The 21598-nt window shown below is 32.3% G+C and overlaps 2 protein-coding genes across 2 annotated transcripts; one reads left to right on the forward strand and one right to left on the reverse strand.

Annotated features, from left to right (window-relative positions):
- Positions 1–591: 591 nt before the first annotated feature.
- On the forward strand, positions 592–7688 carry LOC132736603 (collagen alpha-1(XII) chain-like). Its single transcript, XM_060723761.1, has 10 exons — positions 592–661; positions 1284–1550; positions 2385–2521; positions 3283–3442; positions 3589–3725; positions 4454–4557; positions 5100–5261; positions 6101–6255; positions 6730–6807; positions 7070–7688. Exons 1-10 carry the CDS (start codon positions 592–594, stop codon positions 7630–7632), a joined length of 1833 nt encoding a protein of 610 aa, XP_060579744.1. The 3' UTR covers positions 7633–7688.
- A 143-nt stretch (positions 7689–7831) lies between these two features.
- On the reverse strand, positions 7832–19627 carry LOC132736601 (A disintegrin and metalloproteinase with thrombospondin motifs 20-like). The gene is made up of 8 exons (XM_060723758.1): positions 19077–19627; positions 17241–17307; positions 11788–11949; positions 11290–11436; positions 10777–10868; positions 10099–10260; positions 9372–9519; positions 7832–8932 (listed from the first exon to the last, which is right to left on the reverse strand). The coding sequence occupies exons 1-8, from the start codon at positions 19413–19415 to the stop codon at positions 8892–8894; spliced, it is 1158 nt and encodes a 385-aa protein (XP_060579741.1). The 5' UTR covers positions 19416–19627; the 3' UTR covers positions 7832–8891.
- Positions 19628–21598: the final 1971 nt, after the last annotated feature.

The following is a 21598-nucleotide window of genomic DNA, read 5'->3' on the forward strand; positions in this document are numbered from 1 at the left end:
TAAAAAAAAAAATATTTTTAAATATATTTTTTCAATGTGAAAAATTAACATTTGGCCGTAAATCGGACCACCAGCTTTCTAATAAATTCGGGCAAAGAAAAAGAAATTTATTGGGTTATCCCTAGAATTTTTTTTTTATTTTTCCCTTGAATAGTATTTCATAATAAGTCAAAGAAAAGCCAAAGAATTCGATAATATCAAAAGGGGAATAACCTTTTAAATTTCCCCATTAAAAATTATTTTGAAGCTTAACAATTTGTGGAAAAAAATTTAAAAATAATATCCGTTTTATTTACATTACCATTACTTTTAAAAGACTGTTTGAAACATTTTTTTTTTTAAAAATTTTATAATTCTTTAAGAAAAATTTCCTTTCACGAATAACCACAGGCAAATGACATGTAAAAAAATTAAATAAGCTGATGTTAAATTAAAAACTTTAAAAAAGGAACAATAAACCCGTGTGGCTCTTCCTTTTCACTGGGCTTAAATTTTTAACGATATACGGGCAAAGTGCGACAATACAACAAGAAATACAAAAATTAAAAATTCGGTTAAACTGATTAATCAAGCTTTTTAATTTGGTCAAAAATGTCAAAGGGGAAAAAAAATTTGGGTTGTTGTTTCGGATTTTCTATTGCTGCCGGGCCAGTGGACAAGGGTAAGTTTTATGAGACTTAGTTTTATGGTTGCAATGAATGACGTTTTGTTATCTCTAATTTTTTGTTTTGCATAGCTTACAAAGAAGAAAAAAACTCATTGCTTTTAATAGGATATTTGTGTTCAAGTGATGAACTTAAATGGTAACATAGATAATAAGGTCCGTACATTTAGTCATGCAAAGACAGTCATTACCAACTGTCTTAGTAAATATATTACAGCGCAAATGAAATAGAAATCTGTATGAGTTAATAACCATTTATGTCCAATTTATATTCATTTTGCTAACACAACTTGAATATGTACTTTGACATAATAATTCCCTTTCTTTGTCAGAAGCAAATTAGTTACCACTCATAAATGCAAGTGTACTTTGTAATATACATAAATCAGAAGCAGGTTGTAATACACGTACATTGCGTGCATTTTAAAAGTATTACATCATTTTAAAAGTATTACATCACTCAAAAATGAATATTTTATTCATGTTTAGCATGGTCGTTAGATAACGTCTTGTTCCACAAAAAATTGATTTCCTAGGCATTTCTCCGTTCGCAGCAAGATATTGTTTGCAAATAAAAAGATGTATTATCAATTGCTTAAAGTTATACATTGCCTTTCAGCCTGTCCATATAAGCCAGCAGATCTAATATTCCTACTTGATGGTTCAGGGAGCGAGGGAGCGGCAAACTTCAAACGTCAGCTCCAGTTTGTCTCAAACTTCACAAAACAGTTTGAGATAGGGTCTAACAACACACGTGTGGCTCTTACATCTTTCGGGACTACTGTACATAATGAATTCTTCCTGAACCAGTATACAGACAATGCTAGCGTCCTTAATCATATCAACAATGCCAAGTATCCAGATGGTGAAACTAACACTCATCTAGGTAAACGTTTGTCACTTAATCAATTAAATGACCAATTAATCAATTTATCAGCCAATCATTACGCAATGTATATACATGTATAATATAACGTAACCGTTGTCTGTCTTTGGCTGTTCACCTTAAAATATTTTTTCTGGTGACGAGAATAAAAGAACACGAACGCACAAAGTCTTTCTTTGAACGCAACACCTTTTTATGCTGTGTCACACTTATGCATCAATTTTGTGCATTCAGACCCAATCGGCATATGAATACATATATATTATGTTGCAGCTGAAAAACATTATTTAGAAAAGGCTTATCATTTTCATGAAAACTATGATAGTCACCGTGGAACCGTTTTTGGAATGGGAAAGTGCACTTTATAGAAATTTTGTATCGGAGGTTATCATGAAGGCAAAGGATGATCATGAAATGTGAAGGTTTTTCGCATAATTTGATAGATAGTAGATAAGGATGAAGTCAAATACTAAATCGTACGGCAATGTTATAAGGACAATAACTAGTGTAACTATGTGGGACTAGATAAGGAGAACAAGTGTCACTGACCTATAGTGCGTTATTATGATAATGTCGACCTGATTGCACAACTTTGGTGTCAGTAAGGGTTTGCTTATTATGAAGTATCTTGTATGTTGATTCAGTTGCAATGTTTGTTCAATGCATATTATTCTAAAGTGTGGCTTCTTTTAAGCGTATTTCTGTCAACAAAACCACCCTACAAGCTTTTCATTTTAGCCTTATTCGATATCTTTAATGAATTATTTTAATAGTAATCTTAAGGTTTTCTTCATACTGTAAGCGTATATATTTTAAATCACTGTGTTTCTTCAGCACTCCAGTTTGTTCGAACCCAAACCTTATCAAGGGCACACCAAGGTGACAGGAATGCCAGTAGAATAATTATTGTATTAACTGACGGAGAATCTCTCGAGCCGGAGAAAACAAAGGCTGAAGCTGCTCTGCTCAAGGTATGATTTACCACATAGTTTGATATGCATATACATGTACATTAATGTTTCTTTTAAACATGTTAATTGTACCTAAAATAGCAAAACAGGGTAAAATCCTTTTGCCACAGTCAAATCGTGAAAATTCTTGCAAACCTGTGTAAAAGCGAGCTCTGAATTTTTATTACGTAATGTACCAAAATTGATATCTGTACTCTAAATGACATATTCTTTATAACTGACCAATATCATTCTTCGATCAAAAGGATTGTAACATAGAATGTTACACATGAATATAGTACGTAAATAGAATAAAATGTAAGTAAGCTGTAAAAGTAGTAAGCTGCTGTTTTAAGAAGGATATTAACAATTTAGCATTGATTTTAAAACACGTACCATTTCAGCACGTATCATTTGCTCGTGAGGAAATATACCAACACAATTTTTTCATATAGGCATTTTTTAATTATTGAAAAAAAAATAGTTTGAGAAAAAATGAGTAAAAAACCACCAACAACAATGTTGAAGTTTCATGCAGCAGAGATATAGCTTTCTACTCTTTAAACCAAAGTTTATTTGACTTAGATCAAAGCAAGCTCTTTTTGCGAAAAGTAATGCGCCAAGCAACTTCTGCATTTACATCAACAAAGACAAGAAATGAACATATACTTTAAGGTTAACTTATACTATATTGTTGTTATTACTATACCAATAATCTCACAATTGATATCTGATGTCAAACCTGGCAATTATATGATGACAATTTGACTATTTGATTTCAGCGAGATCCGAAGGTAACAATAATAGCTATTGGTATAGGTAGTCATGTTGACCAGAGAGAGCTGTCTAACATAGCAAGCGATGGCAACCATACGTTTAGAGTGGCATCATTCGAGGCACTTAATACTATAGAACACGATCTTACGACGGAAACATGCAATGGTATTATACAATATTTAATTATCTTTTTTTGTTGAATGAATTGTTTCTGCTGTCAAGGTTTCACTGTTTCTCGTATTTGTTTAGATATAGATTACCATTGAAAATATCACCATTCATATAAATAAGACCATTTGTTTTAATTTTAGCCTGCAATGATATGTCAGACATTTGCTTTGTATTGGACTCATCAGGGAGTGAAGGCGCCATAAATTTTCATCGTCAGTTAGAGTTTGTAAATATGATTGTGAACGAATTCTCATTTGATGGAACATCACATACGCAGGTAATGAATAATTTAATATTTCTGTTATTGCGGTTGAGTCGGCATTGCCTGGATGGTTATTTAATATGATAGACAGAACGGTTATAGGAACGCTAACATACTTTCAGATATTGCCCAAAAGGATCAGACAATTCTTAAAATTGCATAATAAATAAAATAATGATGTTAATGAGGTGTTGAATTATGACAAGCTCAATAATTATTTTCATTTTTACAGTGTTTTCTTTTTGTCTTCTAGGCATTTAATTATACTGTATTGTTTAAATGTACTGGTTTGTTGTAATAAAATATTTTGAACTAAAATAAAACAACGCCCCAAAAATACAAATAAAACACAAACGCGTCCATTGACCAACAAAAAACCCTCAGGGAATATACTCCTATAAAAACGATAACAACATAAAATCCAGCTTCAACAATAACATCAATAACAACAAAACAATGAACAACATCATACAGTACATGTTAGAAAAAATATGGAGAAAAAAAAAAGAATCGTCTTTCTCCAAAGTATTTTCAGCATCTATAAATAAAACATGCATGAATAGATTTTAATAGTGGAAGTTATAGAACCCAAAAACTACGTTTCAGTAGCAAAATAAAAGTCAGTCGTAATATTTTCACAAAGGCAATTCTATTCTATGATAAGAATGATTATAAATTTCATGCAAAGTTTAGTTATGTCTCTAAATTCATATCCTATGATTATTATAATTGATTCTTTTAAGGTGTGTGTTGTAACATTCTCTACAGGGAGTACGACAGAAATGCATATGGGAAGATACCACACATCAGAAGAAATAATTCAAAATGTCCTTAAAATTCCATACAGGTACATACCTTCCGTCATATGTAATGATTACCATGCTTTCTTTGGATTCTTTTATATGAGAATGTTATTCAGTTATCTTACGGAACGTGGATAGTTCTACTCAGGTGCCCGTTCGTGACTGAAATTTTGCACGAAAGGTCATTTTTCTACCAGTAAAGCTGGAAAGTCGGCATATGACCTATACTTTGTTGGTGTGATGTAAACCTTTAACAAATAAAACAACAACCCCCCAAAGAAAAAAAAACAGAAAAAAACAAGAAAAAAAAAACAAGAAAAAAAAAACAAAAAACAATGCTTTTCTCCTCAAAGCTTTATTGACGCATATTGATCATATTGCATTGATGAGAAGAACATATATATTAAAGGAGCTCTACTTAGGTCAAAAAGCATTAAAACTAAATTTTGAGGTTCATTCAAACGTTTGTTGTTTTTCAAAGTGTCGCCGAAATGCAGGTTGTTATGATAGATTTTAAATCTATATTTAAACATTTATTTGTCTTGATTAATAAGACATCAGTATTGTAAATTTATTTTGATTATAGAGACGGTGAAACTAGAACAGATCTTGGTATAAATTCAGCCAAACAGGAACTGACGCATACCCGTTCAGCAAGACGTGATGCCAATAAGGTAATGATCGTGTTGACAGACGGTAGGTCCACTGAGCCAGATCTGACCAGAAATAGCGCCGTCACCGCACACAGGTATTTATATTTTTGTTTTTAAGAGTGACCTGACAGTACTAGAACTGCACATGTTTTGTGCTTAATAAATTTATCGGTTTGTCTGTTTTTACGCCGATCTCAACCCATTTTTGATCATATCTTGGCGGTACGTCCATCTAATCGACTTTCCTGGATTACTTACCGGTAATACCAATTTCTAGGCAAGAAACCGATTGCTAATCTCACATGATTTCTGAATCACAAGCGGAAGACATTCCGAGAAAGAAAATTTCACCTTGCCAAAGGATCGAATCAGCGACACCTGGCTACTAATCCGTTGCTCTCCCTATTGAGCAAAGCGGACAGAGACCTCAATGAAATTGTTTTTACTTATACATTGTTTTGATATTATCTATGAATTACCTTTGTATCTTGTTAAAAAAGTTATTGATATAAATAATTATCAATGTTAAGTACTATTACTTATACAGCATTATTGTTATTAATGTTACTAGTACTAAATATATTAGTACTATTGAGTACTTTTGTTGTCCGCCTATTTTTACTGATTTTTTTGGTATGTAAGCTTTGGCATCAAGCACATCTTCCAGAATATTTTTGTTTTATTTCTGATAACAACTTTGCGGCTAAAAGGTTCTTTTGCAGCAGTTTTATTTCGTTGTGAATTATTGTATTCGTAGATCCATAGGTTTAATGTTAAAACCATAACTGAAAACTAGTTTAAGCCTTATAAGGGTTTGTAACATTTTAATTTTGCCGTTTTCGGCATTCTTAAGGATTCCATTTTTTTATATCTTGAGTCAAAATTTACATTTATAATATACGTTATATTCATACATATTTTTCAATACTTTCAGAGCCGGTATTGAGATATTCACAGTTGCTATTGGATCAAACATCGACACTCATGAAATGTCTACTATAGCCTCCGACCATGACCACACATTTAAAGTAAAACATTTCGACGAACTCGCCAGCATTCACCAGGATATAGTTAACTCAATTTGTGCAAGTGAGATATTAATGAATTCTTTGCGCAACTGCATATTATTGTTCCTTTAAGTAACGCTCAGGCATATAAACCTTATCTTTCAGGCCTAATCCCATAAGCATAATCATACCACAATAGCTTAAAGTGATACACAGTATAGAGACTATTTATGAATTGTACTGATAAAATGCAATTATTTTGCATAACCAGTTGTATGTATAGCCAGTATGATCATCCAATGACATTTTATCATTATTAATGAATCCCAGAGGCAAGAACATGTTAAAACCTTATCAACCCTTAATGCATTTAGCAGGTTCTTTCCCTGAATGATTTCAAAAGAACCAAAAGTCGTTGTCAATTTTCTCCTCGGGCGCTCTGTATAGTTTTGCATGCACTAGATGGTGTCTTAATAGAATCATTTGATTAAGATATTTCAATTGGTATTTTAGAATATACTTTTAGACTTTATATAATCTTGAACTTTTTTTGCAGAGAGTCTTTTACGGACGACAACTTCTACAACAACTACAACAACAACCACAGCATTACCCTCAACAACTACCAAAGCAGGTAAGTTATTTCTATTTCAGTGTCTATAGGTTGATATAAGTTTTCAGTGTTTGCTACGATTTTAACAGAATTTAAGAATGCTTTAATAACTTCTTTGTACATCTTCGAGAATAAGAACAGAAAGTTCGATATAATTCTTATAAAATTTTCCGTTGATTTTCAAATAATCATTTTATATAATCTTAATCATACAAATCTATAAAAGGTGTACAGAATGAAAATGGCGGATTAATCATGCTATATGTAAATCATACGATTTTAGCTTGTGGACTGAAGCCGGCAGACATCGTCTTCGTTCTAGACTCATCGGACAGTGAAGGTGCCGACAACTTCAAAACTGAGGTGGAGTTTGTTTACAATTTTGCGGCCCAGTTTTCCATCGGTACGAACAATGTCCAGTTTAGCGTAGTCACCTATTCTTCAGATGTCCGTAACGACTTCTTCTTTAACAAATATAATTCCAGAAACGAGGTTCTTCACGCAATCCGTAATATCCAATATATTGGGCAAGGAACAAACACATCCGGGGCGTTGAATTTTGTGCGCACGCAGAGTCTACTTCCGGCAAATGGAGAGAGGACAAACTCGTCGAAATTTGTTATAGTGATAACTGACGGTCGGTCTGACAACCAAGACGAAACAAAGAAAGAAGCCCATTTACTGCATGCTAAAGCAGAGGTTATATCCATTGGCATTGGACCAGGTGTTGATAACACAGAACTTGCTAATATCGCATCAAATCACCGTGTAGTGACAGTTAATAGTTTCGCTCTGCTCAAAACAATCAAGAAACAGCTTACAGATTTAGCATGCGAATCAGGTTGATAATTCAAAAGATTTACAAAATGTATGCTATGAAATAAATTATTTGTATAACCGGGTATCTATTCAAATTTTTACAAGTTTTATAGCCCCAAGAGTTATAACAGTTCACTCGCTTCGTCCTCAAATCAATGTTGTTTAATGACAACCGTTTAACGTTTAAAGTACATGGATGTTATATGACTGGGTCTTGATCACGTCTTGTTCTTGCTTTTATCACAGTTATTTATAAAAAGTAGGAAGACATGTGACGAGCCTCAACCGAGTGTTTAAGCTGCCCCACTTCCAAACACATGTATCACCGGTTTGATAACTTTTGAATTGATTTATTCTGATCATATGAAACAGAGATAAAACAGAGTTTGAGGGCTGATAAGTGATCAAAGTCTTGTCCCTAAGCGCCGTGTATTCGAATTTCGCCAAGTACACTAAAATATTTCATAAGAAAGCAATGTAGTTGGGACGTGCGTTGAAAGTATCTTCTGGACTTATGTCTTAACATATCTGACTAGTCTGAGCCGGTGAATCTCGAAACTACCTGAATGCCTTTTTTCACACTTTCAAAAACGACTTAATACTACTTCAAAACGTTGAAATGATGTATAATTTTTATGTAAAAATTATAAGGTCGTTCACCACGTTAAGGTCTTGCACAAAGACAGTAGGATTTTAACAAATAAATTGTTTCAGCGTATGGTTTGAAGATAGCTTTTAAACTATGGTGTCTTTGTTATAGACTTTATTACATCGAAAATGAACTGAAGGAATTTACTTATCCTTTAGAACTTTGGATGGATGCATTACTCCCTCACAATGATGCTAGATATCATTGCTACTATAGAAACATTGTTTTTATTAAACAATTATCAAGCTCATTGACTGGAAGAGGGTGCATTTAACTGAAACAAATTAAAGTTTCGTAGAATGTGCTTGACAAATTAAGTGACAACATAAAATTTGATTTTTTTTCTACTGATTTTTCTTGCACATAATAATTCATCAAATCAGAATTTGTAATCAAGTAGTAATGTTTATCTCTACAAATTTAAGAAAAGTGCACGACACGAGGAAAACAATAAAGAAACGCCCGATTGATATTGTCTACAGAATTCATTGTAATAAAATCTTTCATCGTAATATTACAAAAATCTTGGTCATGGATCATCCTGCAGATCTTTTTAAGCTTGCAGTCTCAAAATAGTTAGTTACAACAAGGCCGTTTTTCTATTTCAAAGACCTTTGATACAAACATGTTATTCCATTTACAAACATTCCGGGTAGGTTGCTTTACTATCATCAACAACTGAAAAGAAATGTAAAAGAAAAAACTGACGATAGCATCTTACCAGTATAGAACAAGGCCAGCATATACATCAATTTAGTCTAACTATGCTCTACACTGATCTTGACTCAATCTTTATATTTTGATATACATGTGTAATTCTCTTCAAATGTAAAGGAATATTATAATTAAAGCAGGACGAATACAAAAAAAAAATCAGTTGATTCCTTGAAAGCATCAAAACAACAAAATTACATGAAAATCGAGAGTCGGTTTGACCGAGTCTGTTCATGAGGTAAATGGAAAAGTGCAACATCCCTCACGCCCCTTACACCGGCTGAACCGGTATTTAATTTTCAACACTTAATGTGCTGGGACCAATTATCCCAAATGACCATACTTTGTGATATATTGTTTATAAGCATTTACCAAATGATCAATAAGATATATATTCACTCACCATCCTTTTCGTTATAGTATAAGTATAATGACCCATTTGGTCTACACCAGCCACAATGACCGCCACAATTTGCTGAAATAATGGTGCTGTCTGCGTTCCTCGAGAAGTTTGCTATACCAGGCTTATAACCCTCCGCTATCCAAGAAGCCTTATTCATTAAATAATAATAATAATAATAATAATAATAATAATAATAATAATAATAATAATAATAATTATAATAATAATAATAATTATAATAATAGCAAATAACAATAATAATAATAATAATAATAATAATAATAATAATAATAATAATAATAATAATAATAATAATAATAATAATAATAATAATAATGATAATAATAATAATAATAATAATAATAATAATAATAATAATAATAATAATTATACTTTTTCTTATACAACTGATGATGATACTGCTTACTTGTGATTATGTTGCTGCTGATAATTTATAATTGAAAACACAGTTATAAATGTTGATTGAATAAATCATGCATATCATCAAATATCATAGTTTCTTCAATATTCAGAAAAATGCTGCAAGGATTTTTTTGCTATAGGATAAGAAGTCGGATAAATATTATTAACGAATGTGCTATATAAATATAGGAAAACCATGGGTAGTCTCGTAGGTTTTAATTGCAATACAATATAATAAAATACAAATGTATTTGAATTATTTTTCCATTAAAAAAAAAAGCCCCCAACAAACAAACTAATTTACCTTATCGCTTAATTTTAAACCAGTCCCTACAGTAGAAATCTTAAAATACCCTTTCCATGGTGGACAACCGTCAACGCAGTTACAACTCGTACCTATTGCATAGGAGTGGCCGGAAATAGGCGGGTCAGTGAATGTTGGGTCGCTTCTTACAATCACCATCGACTAAAGTTAGAATTACATATTTCAGGTCAATCATGTTGGTGTATGACTTTGTTTGACATGCTTAATTTAAGAATGCATGCTCTGAATCAATACACATGAAATAATCTTTTTCTTTTCATTCTTAATGACTTATTTTAATTCTGCAATCGTATAATAACTGTAGGTTAAGCTACGTAACGGAAAAGTCATTACCGGAGTGACCTTGTACGCATAAACAAATTAAGTTTGACCCTTACCGTGGTTGAGCCAAAAGTTATTAGTTTTGCCACCAGTATAGAGCTAGACCAACATGAACATCCGTGCAGTCTAACCAGGCTCTATACTGTTGTCTAAAAAGCTTCATTTTCATTTTGATATCACTTATAATTGATAATTCTCTCTTAGAGCTAAGACGTATCTTTCCCGATGAAAACGAGATATCGACTAGTCAATATCGTATTTTCAAAATGTTGAACAATATACAAATGGATTTATTCGTTCTTCATTCGAATCGATATAAAGTTTATCTAACTTTACCTTCATGATTACCCTTATTTTCTTATATTTTGTTAATGCTCCAATGTCGCCATCATTTCCGGCATTGTAACCAAAGTTGTTGTTTTCATCGACTGAAATAAATAAAACACACACCGTAATGATTATCTATAAGAATTTACGACATTATACTTGTTTTTTTTTGTGTGAAATAAATACTGGTCTTATCATTAAATGTTGTTAAAACATGCAAAACTTTTGAATTTAAAAAGGAGGTAAGCAACAATGCCTAAATCGGCAGAAAGAAATATGTACTATACTAAGTGCTTTGATTCTTTATAAATAATATTAACGGTTTACGTTTTTAATTACCAGCTAGGCAAAGGGGGATCTATGGTACCAGTTTTTAAAACAAGTCATCATACATGTTACAAAATGACCACAAGCATTTTCTATTTTGACTATTATTTGTGTACTGTAATAATAATTGTCAATTTCAAACCCTCAAAATACATAAATGAATTCAATTGTGAGCATGTAAAGGAAATTGTTTACTTGTAACATATTCTAAAGGACTTGACGTAGACATTCCATGACAGTATATTTTGACTTTGCGTCCTCCAAAAACATTGACTTGGAGCCAGTATTCGCCGTCAGTATACGAGGAGTTGCAGCTCTTAACCTCCATGCAATTCCTTATTTCTTTATAGAAAGTGACATATATATTTTGATTAAAAAAAGTTACAGCAAAAAGATAGATTGTATCATTATTTAGGGATTAAATTATTTAACACAAGTATAGAACGTAATCTTTCAAGTATTTAGATTTGATAAAATAATAAAAACGAAATGTTTAAAAACAGACAAAACAGTGTTAAATGTTAATATTAATTGTCTTTATATTCGTTCACACTGTACTGTTGAAATATTACATTGCTGCTTTTAAAGAAATATTTTGAGATCAGAATATTTTGTCATTTTGTTTTATTTGCAAGCTACTCATTTTGTACAGTCTACTTACGAGTCTTTTTATTAAAAGATCAAAGTTCAAACCTCTTTTGCAAATTGGAACTGCACTTAAAGTTCCATTATTGTTGCACATAGCATGCCTAATGTCCGCTCGGTAGTCACGTTTACACACGTAACGAACTTTACTGCCTATATCAATCACATTTCCAAGAACTTCACCATTTTCTATTGTTGGTTTTATGCATTCTTTAAAATTTCAGAAAAGAACTCAACAATATTTGCAGCGAAAAAGGTCTGAGGTAGCTTCGTATTGACCAGCAAATAGACGGGTTTGATTTTCAGAAAAGACCCTCCGTTAAGAGTCTAACGGCATTTTTAGTACAAGCAGGTAGTAAATCGTTTTTACATAATTCGGGTACGCTGAATCCATTTTTTGCTCTACCACGGCTGTACTTGAAGTCCTTGACCTTCTAAAGGTCAAATCAAAATGGCCGCCATTGTCCTTTACCATCTACTTAAAAAATTTTATTTCTGGAACATATCGTATCGTATGTCCGTGAATCTACATGGAATAAAGTTTCAATTACTTTTAGGAATAATTGGCTGATAATTATACATGCTTTACACATTGACTGCTATGCCGGCCATCTTTGATTTCAAAATGGACACCTTTTTAACAAATATAAGTAAAGTGTTTTTAAACAAATGTATCCTTCTGTAGGAATGAATATCAAAAATTGTATAATGATATGAGCAACATGTCATGTCGAATTGTACATTCTGTGTATGTATACTGTACACTTTAATTTACAACATTACTTAAAACTATCACAGGTCATCTTTTTGGACAATTAATCTATATCAGGTGTCTGAGATCCCAAATGTCTTACATAAAAACGGCCCTATTTAAAATAGAAAACAACAACAACAAAAACAACAACAGAATCCCTAAAATATGATCAAAACGGCAAAATTGAAAAACGTTGTAGGCTCGATTTGATTGAGCCTGTACATGGATGTAACTGGAAATTGCAAGGTACCGTCAAAGCACCCTAGCACCGGCCCACGCAAAATACATATATCAAAGGGGGAAATTGTCAAATTTGGAATTTAGAAACATCCACAGATGTTTTTTACGATATCTGTTATTGTTGTATTGATATAGCTACTTTATAAAGGTTCGTATTTATCAATCAAACTTTAAAAATGCCTAGCCATGGTTAAAAACAGATCATCTATTTATTAACTGAAATAAACTCAAATAAATGGTAAAGTCGTTTTAATCTTTATTGTATTTCACTTTGAAAAAAAGTCTCGCAAACATGAACCATAAACAGTCTACGAGCTTACACGGTCTAACGGTTAATGAATAATATAAAGTAAAAACATTATAGGTCTACTGCGGGTATTTGATGATGATACATGCATAGAAGATTAGACAGTCAATTGATACCAATTCTGCAATTAATATATTGACGAGTCACTGCTGTTTACCCTTTTTTATTAACACAGAATGATTTGATAGAGCATTTTGGTTTTTTGCTACTACATTGTAAATCATGTAAAATATATGCCCTCGAAGCCTATGTCTTTAAATTTTTATTTACTTAACTGAAAATACGAGATTTTTTTTGCGTTTTGTCTTTATTCATTGGTATGTATTCATTGTCTTAGTTAATATCAACGTCTACATTATAATTATGCCACTTTGCCAAGGACGCTGTGCCTTATTCTATCTCATGTTTTAAAATCATTCAAGTGATTAAGATATGTTCAAATCTCCGTACTTATTTTGTTCTTGGCTATCAAGAAATTGATGAGTATCTTATTCCATTATGATATAACATATTTGATGTCATTTGCCACAAGAGAACAATTTTATCTCATATTTTTTTCAACTATCACTCCATAAAATTACTTTGATATTTCTTAGTGTAATTTTAGTCACTAAAATGTGTACCAACTATTTTTGCACTATCCTGACAATTATGTAAAACAAGAGAAACAAGGGCGTGCCACTTGAAATGTCTCCGAAGCTCGGCTCAGTTAAGGATCCATTACATTTGTTGCTGGGTCGTGTCGGGGTTGCGTTCATTGAACGCCACCTTTCCTTTTTTAATCTTGTTTTCCATTTTTTACATTGAAGGCATGTATACTGTAGTCTTAAAAGTTTTACAAAAATTAGAAACATAAAGAAGCATTTATTTATATCTTTAGTATTTCTTATTATTTCAAAAAACATCCATGAATAAATGACCAAGATATAGACAAATCATCAATGTTCTAAATTGACCTATCTAGCTATCAATCTAGTGTTTAAGCATTACAAGTAGTCCTAATGTGCCACAAATGTATGCCTAGTTACGCCAATATCCATCCAATGAATGACATAATTCATGACCGGACATGACCTTCAAAATATTTACCTTCCCCAAGGACAAATTGTTTCAAATACCCATGTATTTATTCTTAGCCTTGCTGAATACACATATATGGACTGGACTGACCGACAAATGTACTCCATATCATGACTTTTGAAATGCAAGTGTGACTGGAACATTTGTCCCGCTACTGTCGTCTTTACAAAGAGGCGCAATTTTAAACCCAAAGATTTTTAAGTTTCTCATGAATGACAAAAGCGTTAACCGACTTTTTAGACATTTTAAAGGAAATATTTTGTTCGAAGTGAACGTATCACTTACGAACTTTCGCTATACGTATATGAGATTTCGATAGAGCGGAAGTCAGTGCGGAGCATGCCCGCTTTGCCATTTCGTTCAGCCGCTCACGTTTTAAAAACTCGTTGCTAAAAATGGAAATGGATGAGATAAAATAATGGGGCTAATGGGAGAAGGTTGGGTGGGGAGCCGACTAAGTAAGGTACATGGCTTTTACAACTAAAATAATCAGACAAACACATTAAAACAATACACATAAACTACACATAGCTGTTTTCGATATTTAATATTTTCCATTTGAAACTGATAGTCAAACAAATATCTCAATATTCTTACCGATTTAATGTATTGTTTACTTGTGATGACAGCAACGCTGTGTGTTAGATTACTTTCGGTTCAGAAAATTCATTTGTTTACCATCAAAACTCATATGTTTACCATAGGAACCACATATAGATTGAAAGCAAATTAAACAAAGGTAAAGAAAAAAATTGCCGTTTCTGAACAAAAAATCGAATAAATAAATACAAAGTCTTTTTAAAATGTCCCTTCTTTGAGTTCATTTGAAAGGGGAATAATTTGGTGGAATTTTAGACAGGGAAACGGGGAGTTATCTTACATGGCTAGTTAAAATGGCCGACTGAAATCATGCAAGCAAGTTTGTAAGTGCGTATGATTTTAATCTTTGATTTACATCATCAGCTGGGTTTAACATGTGACTCATTGTCCCAATGTGCCATATATTTATGCAGAATTATTTCAAAAGGCATCAATTAATGAGAAAGTTATAGATCGGACACAACCATCTTGTTACGTTTATATAATGATTTATAAGTTCAACTGTAGACATAACCCTGCTTGTGCATGACACGACCTTTTCAAAATACACATTTACGCAAAGTTATTGTCGTTCCAGGACGGCGGCATATACAATTATAACAAGATTTAAATATTTTTACCCGTACACCGCCTGCTCTAGGTCAATCAAAACGGATAATTTAATACCACATGATAACCAAATAGACGACAAAAGTCCTAACACAGGGGCCTCAACCACCATGTTCTTGTCGAGTTACCTAAATCAGCAATAAAATACTATGTAAGGGCTTCTATGGGATAAACATCATACGGAATAGTTCTCTTACAAGAAGAAACATTAACTCTATTATTCAGAATAGTAGTTTATTTCATGAGAAAAATATTTTTCGAATGCCAGCCTGGATGACGATTCCTATATTACTTTTGGAAATACTGAGACTTTTTTTTTAAATATCAGGTCGTGCATAAAAAATTGTTGACCGGGTTCCCCACTAATGAACTTTTACAAAATTGTCTTTCTTGATAGACATGACCCTGCTCTTTAGATTGTTGAATTGGCTCTCGAGCACTACTCTTCCCACTACATGTTCCTGCGCAATTGACATTGACATACGAAATAACCAAACAATATTCATGGTATGCCTGTTTGAAGATTAAGTAATAATATAAAGTACATCATTTCCCAATCCGTTATAGGCCGTATATTTATGCTATTTCTATTTCTATTTCAAAATTCATCTCTTAATGACAGAATACTAAAATGCACATCTTTTTTCATGCACTTTCAAGTCTAACATGAGGAGTTGAGCTTATTATGACATTGTATCCATGTGCCACACATTATTGCAATTTATTTCAAAATTTATCCGAAAATGACAGATATGGACGGGATAAAAAAACGGACAGACAGGGACAAGCTCTTACTGAGAGATTTGTGAAGATGTCTGTTATCTTCATGTTTGTTTCTTACTCCAAAAGCAGCATTTTGCCTCCCATAACCAATGATTCATCCTATAGGTCGGGGTATACGGAATTAATCTAAACGCAAAATTGTGATCGCAAATACCCCTAACTGACACAAGAGGACGCTCGGACAGATAGACAGACGGACAGACATTTGAGCAGGTCCCCCCCCCCTCAGGGCGATACAAATCCAATTTAAAAAACATCGCAATAATTTTAAGAACATGCATTGTATTCTTAGAAGTATAATAATAACATCTAATATGACTCATTTACGTTGTATTAGGGTATAAATTGTCACCTTTTTCACCATAAAGTTTGGAGTTTTAATGGAAGTTTTTCAAAGTCTGCACTTGCAAGTCTAAATTAGTATCATTCCACTTCTAATAAAAGAAAACATGCCTAGTAAAATGCCTTCTTGTGCTTGTTTACTCTAATTATAAAACAGTGTATAAAACATAAGAAAATGTCAGCCATTTTGAAATCCAAGATGGCTGCCGCAATAAATTTTATTGTTTTTGCATCTATTCTTCTCGTCCACACTTCAGCAGACTAAAATTAACAAAACCTTAAATTAAAATGCCAAAAAATATGTATATATCTCGCCCATGAGAGAATTGAAGTAAAATTAAAAAATTCAATGGCGGCCATTTTGAAATTGATTTTTAAAGGTCAAGGACTAAAAATACAGCCGTGGTAGAGCAAAAAATGAATTCAGCGTACTCGAAATAGGTAAGTAAGCCCAACTACCTGTTTGTACTAAAAAATGCCGTTAGGATGAACATTTTACCAAAATCAAACCAGTCTAAAAGTTTAAATTATAAAGTAGGTCATTTAAGCCGGTATGTGTGGAAATAACAAGTTAAATCGCAAAAGAGTATTGTCTAAAATGACAAGCTTTGCAAAGGCAGTATCTTAGCCGTTCCTTGATTATTACCTACAATTGCTAAAAGGTTAACTATTTTGATAATAGATATAGTAATAAAACATTGATTGAACTTTTTTTCTGCTGAACATCTCGATATTTTTCTAGACATACATTTGCAGAATCTGAATTATTGTACATTTAAGGTCTACCTTTGACAGTGCACTCGCCAGTTGTTGAATCACATACACGTCCATCCGTACAGACTTTACATGGCGACTGTAATATCAAATGACAAACACCTATACTAAGCTCATATAGTGTAAGTTAAGTCAGAATAAATGAAATAATGTATTTTTGGAACAATATTGTTTTAGATAAAAAAAAACCCACTCGACTAAAAGGCTTACTTAATCGTTTACTAAGAACGATATACATAAAGTTAAAATCCGTTGACATTTGAAAGCAATAGTTAAACACTTTTATCACATAAACCGCGGCACAGGAGTGTAATAAAGCCATTTAATAAAAACGATATTACACTTAAGAAATAATATATCCCAAACTGTGATTTTATTGCTCAATAACATCACTGTTTGGAGTTCGGATGCGGGGAATTATATAATATAATTATATATATATATAATGATGCGCATCCGAACGACAAACAGTGATGTTATCAAGCAATAAAATCACCGATTTGGATATATTATTTCGATTCTAACACGACATCAACAAATAAATGCTGCCGTACCTGATATTTAGCATAATTGCGCCTGATTTGTTTCCGTACTTATTGTCAGCGCGTCACATTTTTAGTGGTTACGTCACGTGTATAATGATTACGTCACATGTCTAAATATAGAACGTCAAACAGTGATTTTATAGCATATTCTAACACGACCCGCATTTTTCCCTATTGAACATAGAAGAACCGAAAGTGTGTGTTATTATGCTATAAAATCACTGTTTGACGTTCTATATTTAGACATGTGACGTAATCATTATACAAGTGACGTAACCACTAAAAATGTGACGCGCTGACAATAAGTACGGAAACAAATCAGACGCAATTTAGCTAATTATCATGTACGGCAGCATTTATTTGTTGATGTCGTGTTAGAGTCGAAATAATATATCCAAATCGATGATTTTATTGCTTGATAACATCACTGTTTGTCGTTCGGATGCGCATCATTATATCACTCGGGCTACGCCCTCGTGATATAATTCCTCGCATCCGAACTCCAAACAGTGATGTTATTGAGCAATAAAATCACAGTTTGGGATATATTATTTCTTAAATAACACACACTTTCGGTTCTTCTATGTTCAATAGGGAAAAATGCGGGTCGTGTTAGAATAGACAATATAACACTAGTGTAATAACACTTTGACGTCACGTCATTTGCGCTATAAACATAGCGTTAAAGCGCGCTAATGTTAGCGTTACACTTTAGGCGCGACAAAGAAAAATGACTCTTTTTAACAATTTACGGTTCTTATTTTATATATGTGATAAATAGAATATTATATTCGTGTAGATTCAATACTAAATTTATTGAACTCGTTGAATTAAAGAATATTATGCTCGCCAGAGGCTCGCACAATATGATTTTATTCAACTCGTTCAACAAATTTAGTATTAAACCTACACTCATTCAATATCCTCTATATACTATATCACCGCATATAAATATGAAATATCTTTAACATATATAAATGCACATAATTATCTCAAAATTACTCATCTTAAATGAAATGTATTTTAATCAGACTTGTACGCTAAATTTTCATTAATTTTATCTAGTATAAGTAAGTATCTTACAGTGAAAAACCAACATATTCATATGTCATAAAAATGACTTCATATGTATATATACCGTTTTTTGTACAGTTAGTGAAATAACATGTTCTATGTCTGTTTTATCGTAGAATCTTGTGTAGTTATAAGGTTCAAAGAAAAATAAAATCTACCTTACTTAAAAACATAAAAAAGATATTTATAATAATGCTCAATGTTGTTTATATATGTGTACATATACTACCTTTTCGACTTTTATATCATCATCGGTAACGTAGACACAATCTCCATTGAACAAGTATTCTTCATTTTTGGTCAAAAATAGCTTACAAATCCTAAGTTTTCTTCCGTAGCTCAGAGCTTTACAATGTTTTCTTAAGCCACATTCCTTTACACAATCTTGTAACTTTATTCCTAACATACCCTGAAACGAATCTGTATCTGTTCGACAGGCAGAGATATTTGTGATATTATACGAAAATATAACATTGTCTTGCTTGACAATGAAAACACCAAAACAAATGTGAATATTAAGGATAACTATCACAATTGTTGTATCCGCCATGTATCGACAAATTGTCATGTCGAATATTAATAATCAACGCATTTGATCTAAATTACTATTTAGTATCCATTAGACACACTTTGAATAAAATTTAAAAGTATAAATCGCAGAGCAAATGTTATTCTACGCGCTTGGTCTTTTTAAGATCAATTAATTAAGCAAGTTTTCATGCGGGCGGTCTGAATGAAAGTGCTTTCATCCATCCCTAAAACGTTAGAAAATAATATCCGAAGACTATTCCCTGGGGAACAATTATTATTACACATTAGTTCTCAATTATACATGTACGGATAAAAGTCCCATAAATAATATATAAATGTCTCAATGCGACCATGTCAAAACTGAAAAGCGCAGGAAATGGTAATGAAATTTATATATTGCACTAATAATGTATACAAGGAGTTCGTCTGCAAAAAATGTCAAGCAAAATTAAATTCAGTAGACATGTATAATTTAAAATATGAAGTTATGATTTCAGATCTTTCTAAACTTTGACTTATAACGTGATTCAAAACTTCATCTGTAAGTCAGAGTAAAAACCTTACGCTTGTAGTTTGATATACTGGGATGCAAAAACGCTACACAAAAAGAGGAAATCTTAACTATTTGTCATCAATTGAATAATTATAGCAGAATGCAAGTAAGATTGACTTTCACTTATAATATATAATGTAACCTATTCAATTTCTTTTGCCGTGCGTTAATGTTACGCACAAATTCAGCAATATTCACAAGTCGTAAAAAATACATAGCTGAGCAAATTAAACCATTAGTTCTGAACATGCTGCACCTGACCACGTAGGTTTGGATTCCGCAAAGAAAGTTGACCCAATTATTTAATTGGAGGAATTTCAAGTTCTGGCTTTAACAAAGGTTATTCAAGATGGAATGTTATTATATGATTATACGCGTGTCGATGTGAGCATTTCAGGGTCGGTATAACTTAAAATTCTGCCAGAATCATTGGCACATAGCTACTGAAGTTTTCAGTCACTTAAACAAAAGTATAATAACTCTACATGCATATTCTTTTATAAAAGAAATTGCTCTATACAATGTTACATCAGTTTTAACTTCATTGAATGTTCTAGCTACATCGACGCTGTAATGGTTATGAGGTGACTTTTCAGCTTTACTGATGACGGAAAACTTCTTGTATATCTTCGTGTATTATTTATAAGGTGTTTTACATTGACTACCCTTTTAAATGCTTCCATTGTCTCAACAAATAACTGTATTGATTATAACTACACTTTGCACTTCATTATTCATAGAAATTCGTTTTGAATTAGTATTTCAATCATTGTTTATGTTCGTCCATATATCATATTTAATATGGTACAATGTTTATCAATAGATAGATATACATTGTACATTTATAATTTAACATTGAATTCTAGCGGAAACCTGAAAAGCGAAACGGAAATGGCTAGGTGAATAAATACATCAATAGAATAATCACAAGAAATACACATTTGTTATTTGATAAAAAGAATGACAATTAAAATTTCAAGTTTCATTGAATATCTTTTTCCATTTTAAGTAACAGCAACCTTGGTCATAGGTAGCAGAGAAACAAAACCAAGATAGGTCTTTGCTGCATACGAAGATTCTTTGTCTGTTATAACTGATTTTATTTTTTTGGTAACAGTGGCCTGGACCCTACGCAACCGTAAAGCAAGCCAAACCGAGGTCTTCATATAAGTTTGCTTCAAACCAAATTTAATTGCAATAACTCATTCCTAACTCGAGATATTGAACAAGAACAGATTTTCTCTTTTTAGTAACAGTGACCTTGATGGGCCTTAAAGCAATACAAAAATAAGTCTTAACAAAAGTTTGCTTTATAACAAGATTCGTTGAAATGTTTCATTCCAAACTGAAATTATTGACTAGAAACCAAATTTCTTTTTATTTTGTAAAAGTGCCCTTGACCCTAAAGGGACCAAAAGTTATCGCAAGCGAGATCTTCACATAAGTCTTAACAAAAGCGTGCTTTATAACAAGATTCGTTGAAATGTTTCATTCCAAACTGAAATTATTGACTAGAAACCGAATTTCTTTTTATTTTGTAAAAGTGCCCTTGACCCTAAAGGGACCAAAAGTTATCGCAAGCGAGATCTTCACATAAGTTTGCTACACACAAAGTTTCGATGAATCATCTCATTCCAACCTCTAGTAATTGACCGAAAAGCAGATTT

Source organism: Ruditapes philippinarum, unplaced genomic scaffold (genome assembly GCF_026571515.1).
Source record: "Ruditapes philippinarum isolate M1 unplaced genomic scaffold, ASM2657151v2 ctg3364_1_1_1_1, whole genome shotgun sequence".
Taxonomy (NCBI): Eukaryota; Metazoa; Mollusca; class Bivalvia; order Venerida; family Veneridae; genus Ruditapes; species Ruditapes philippinarum.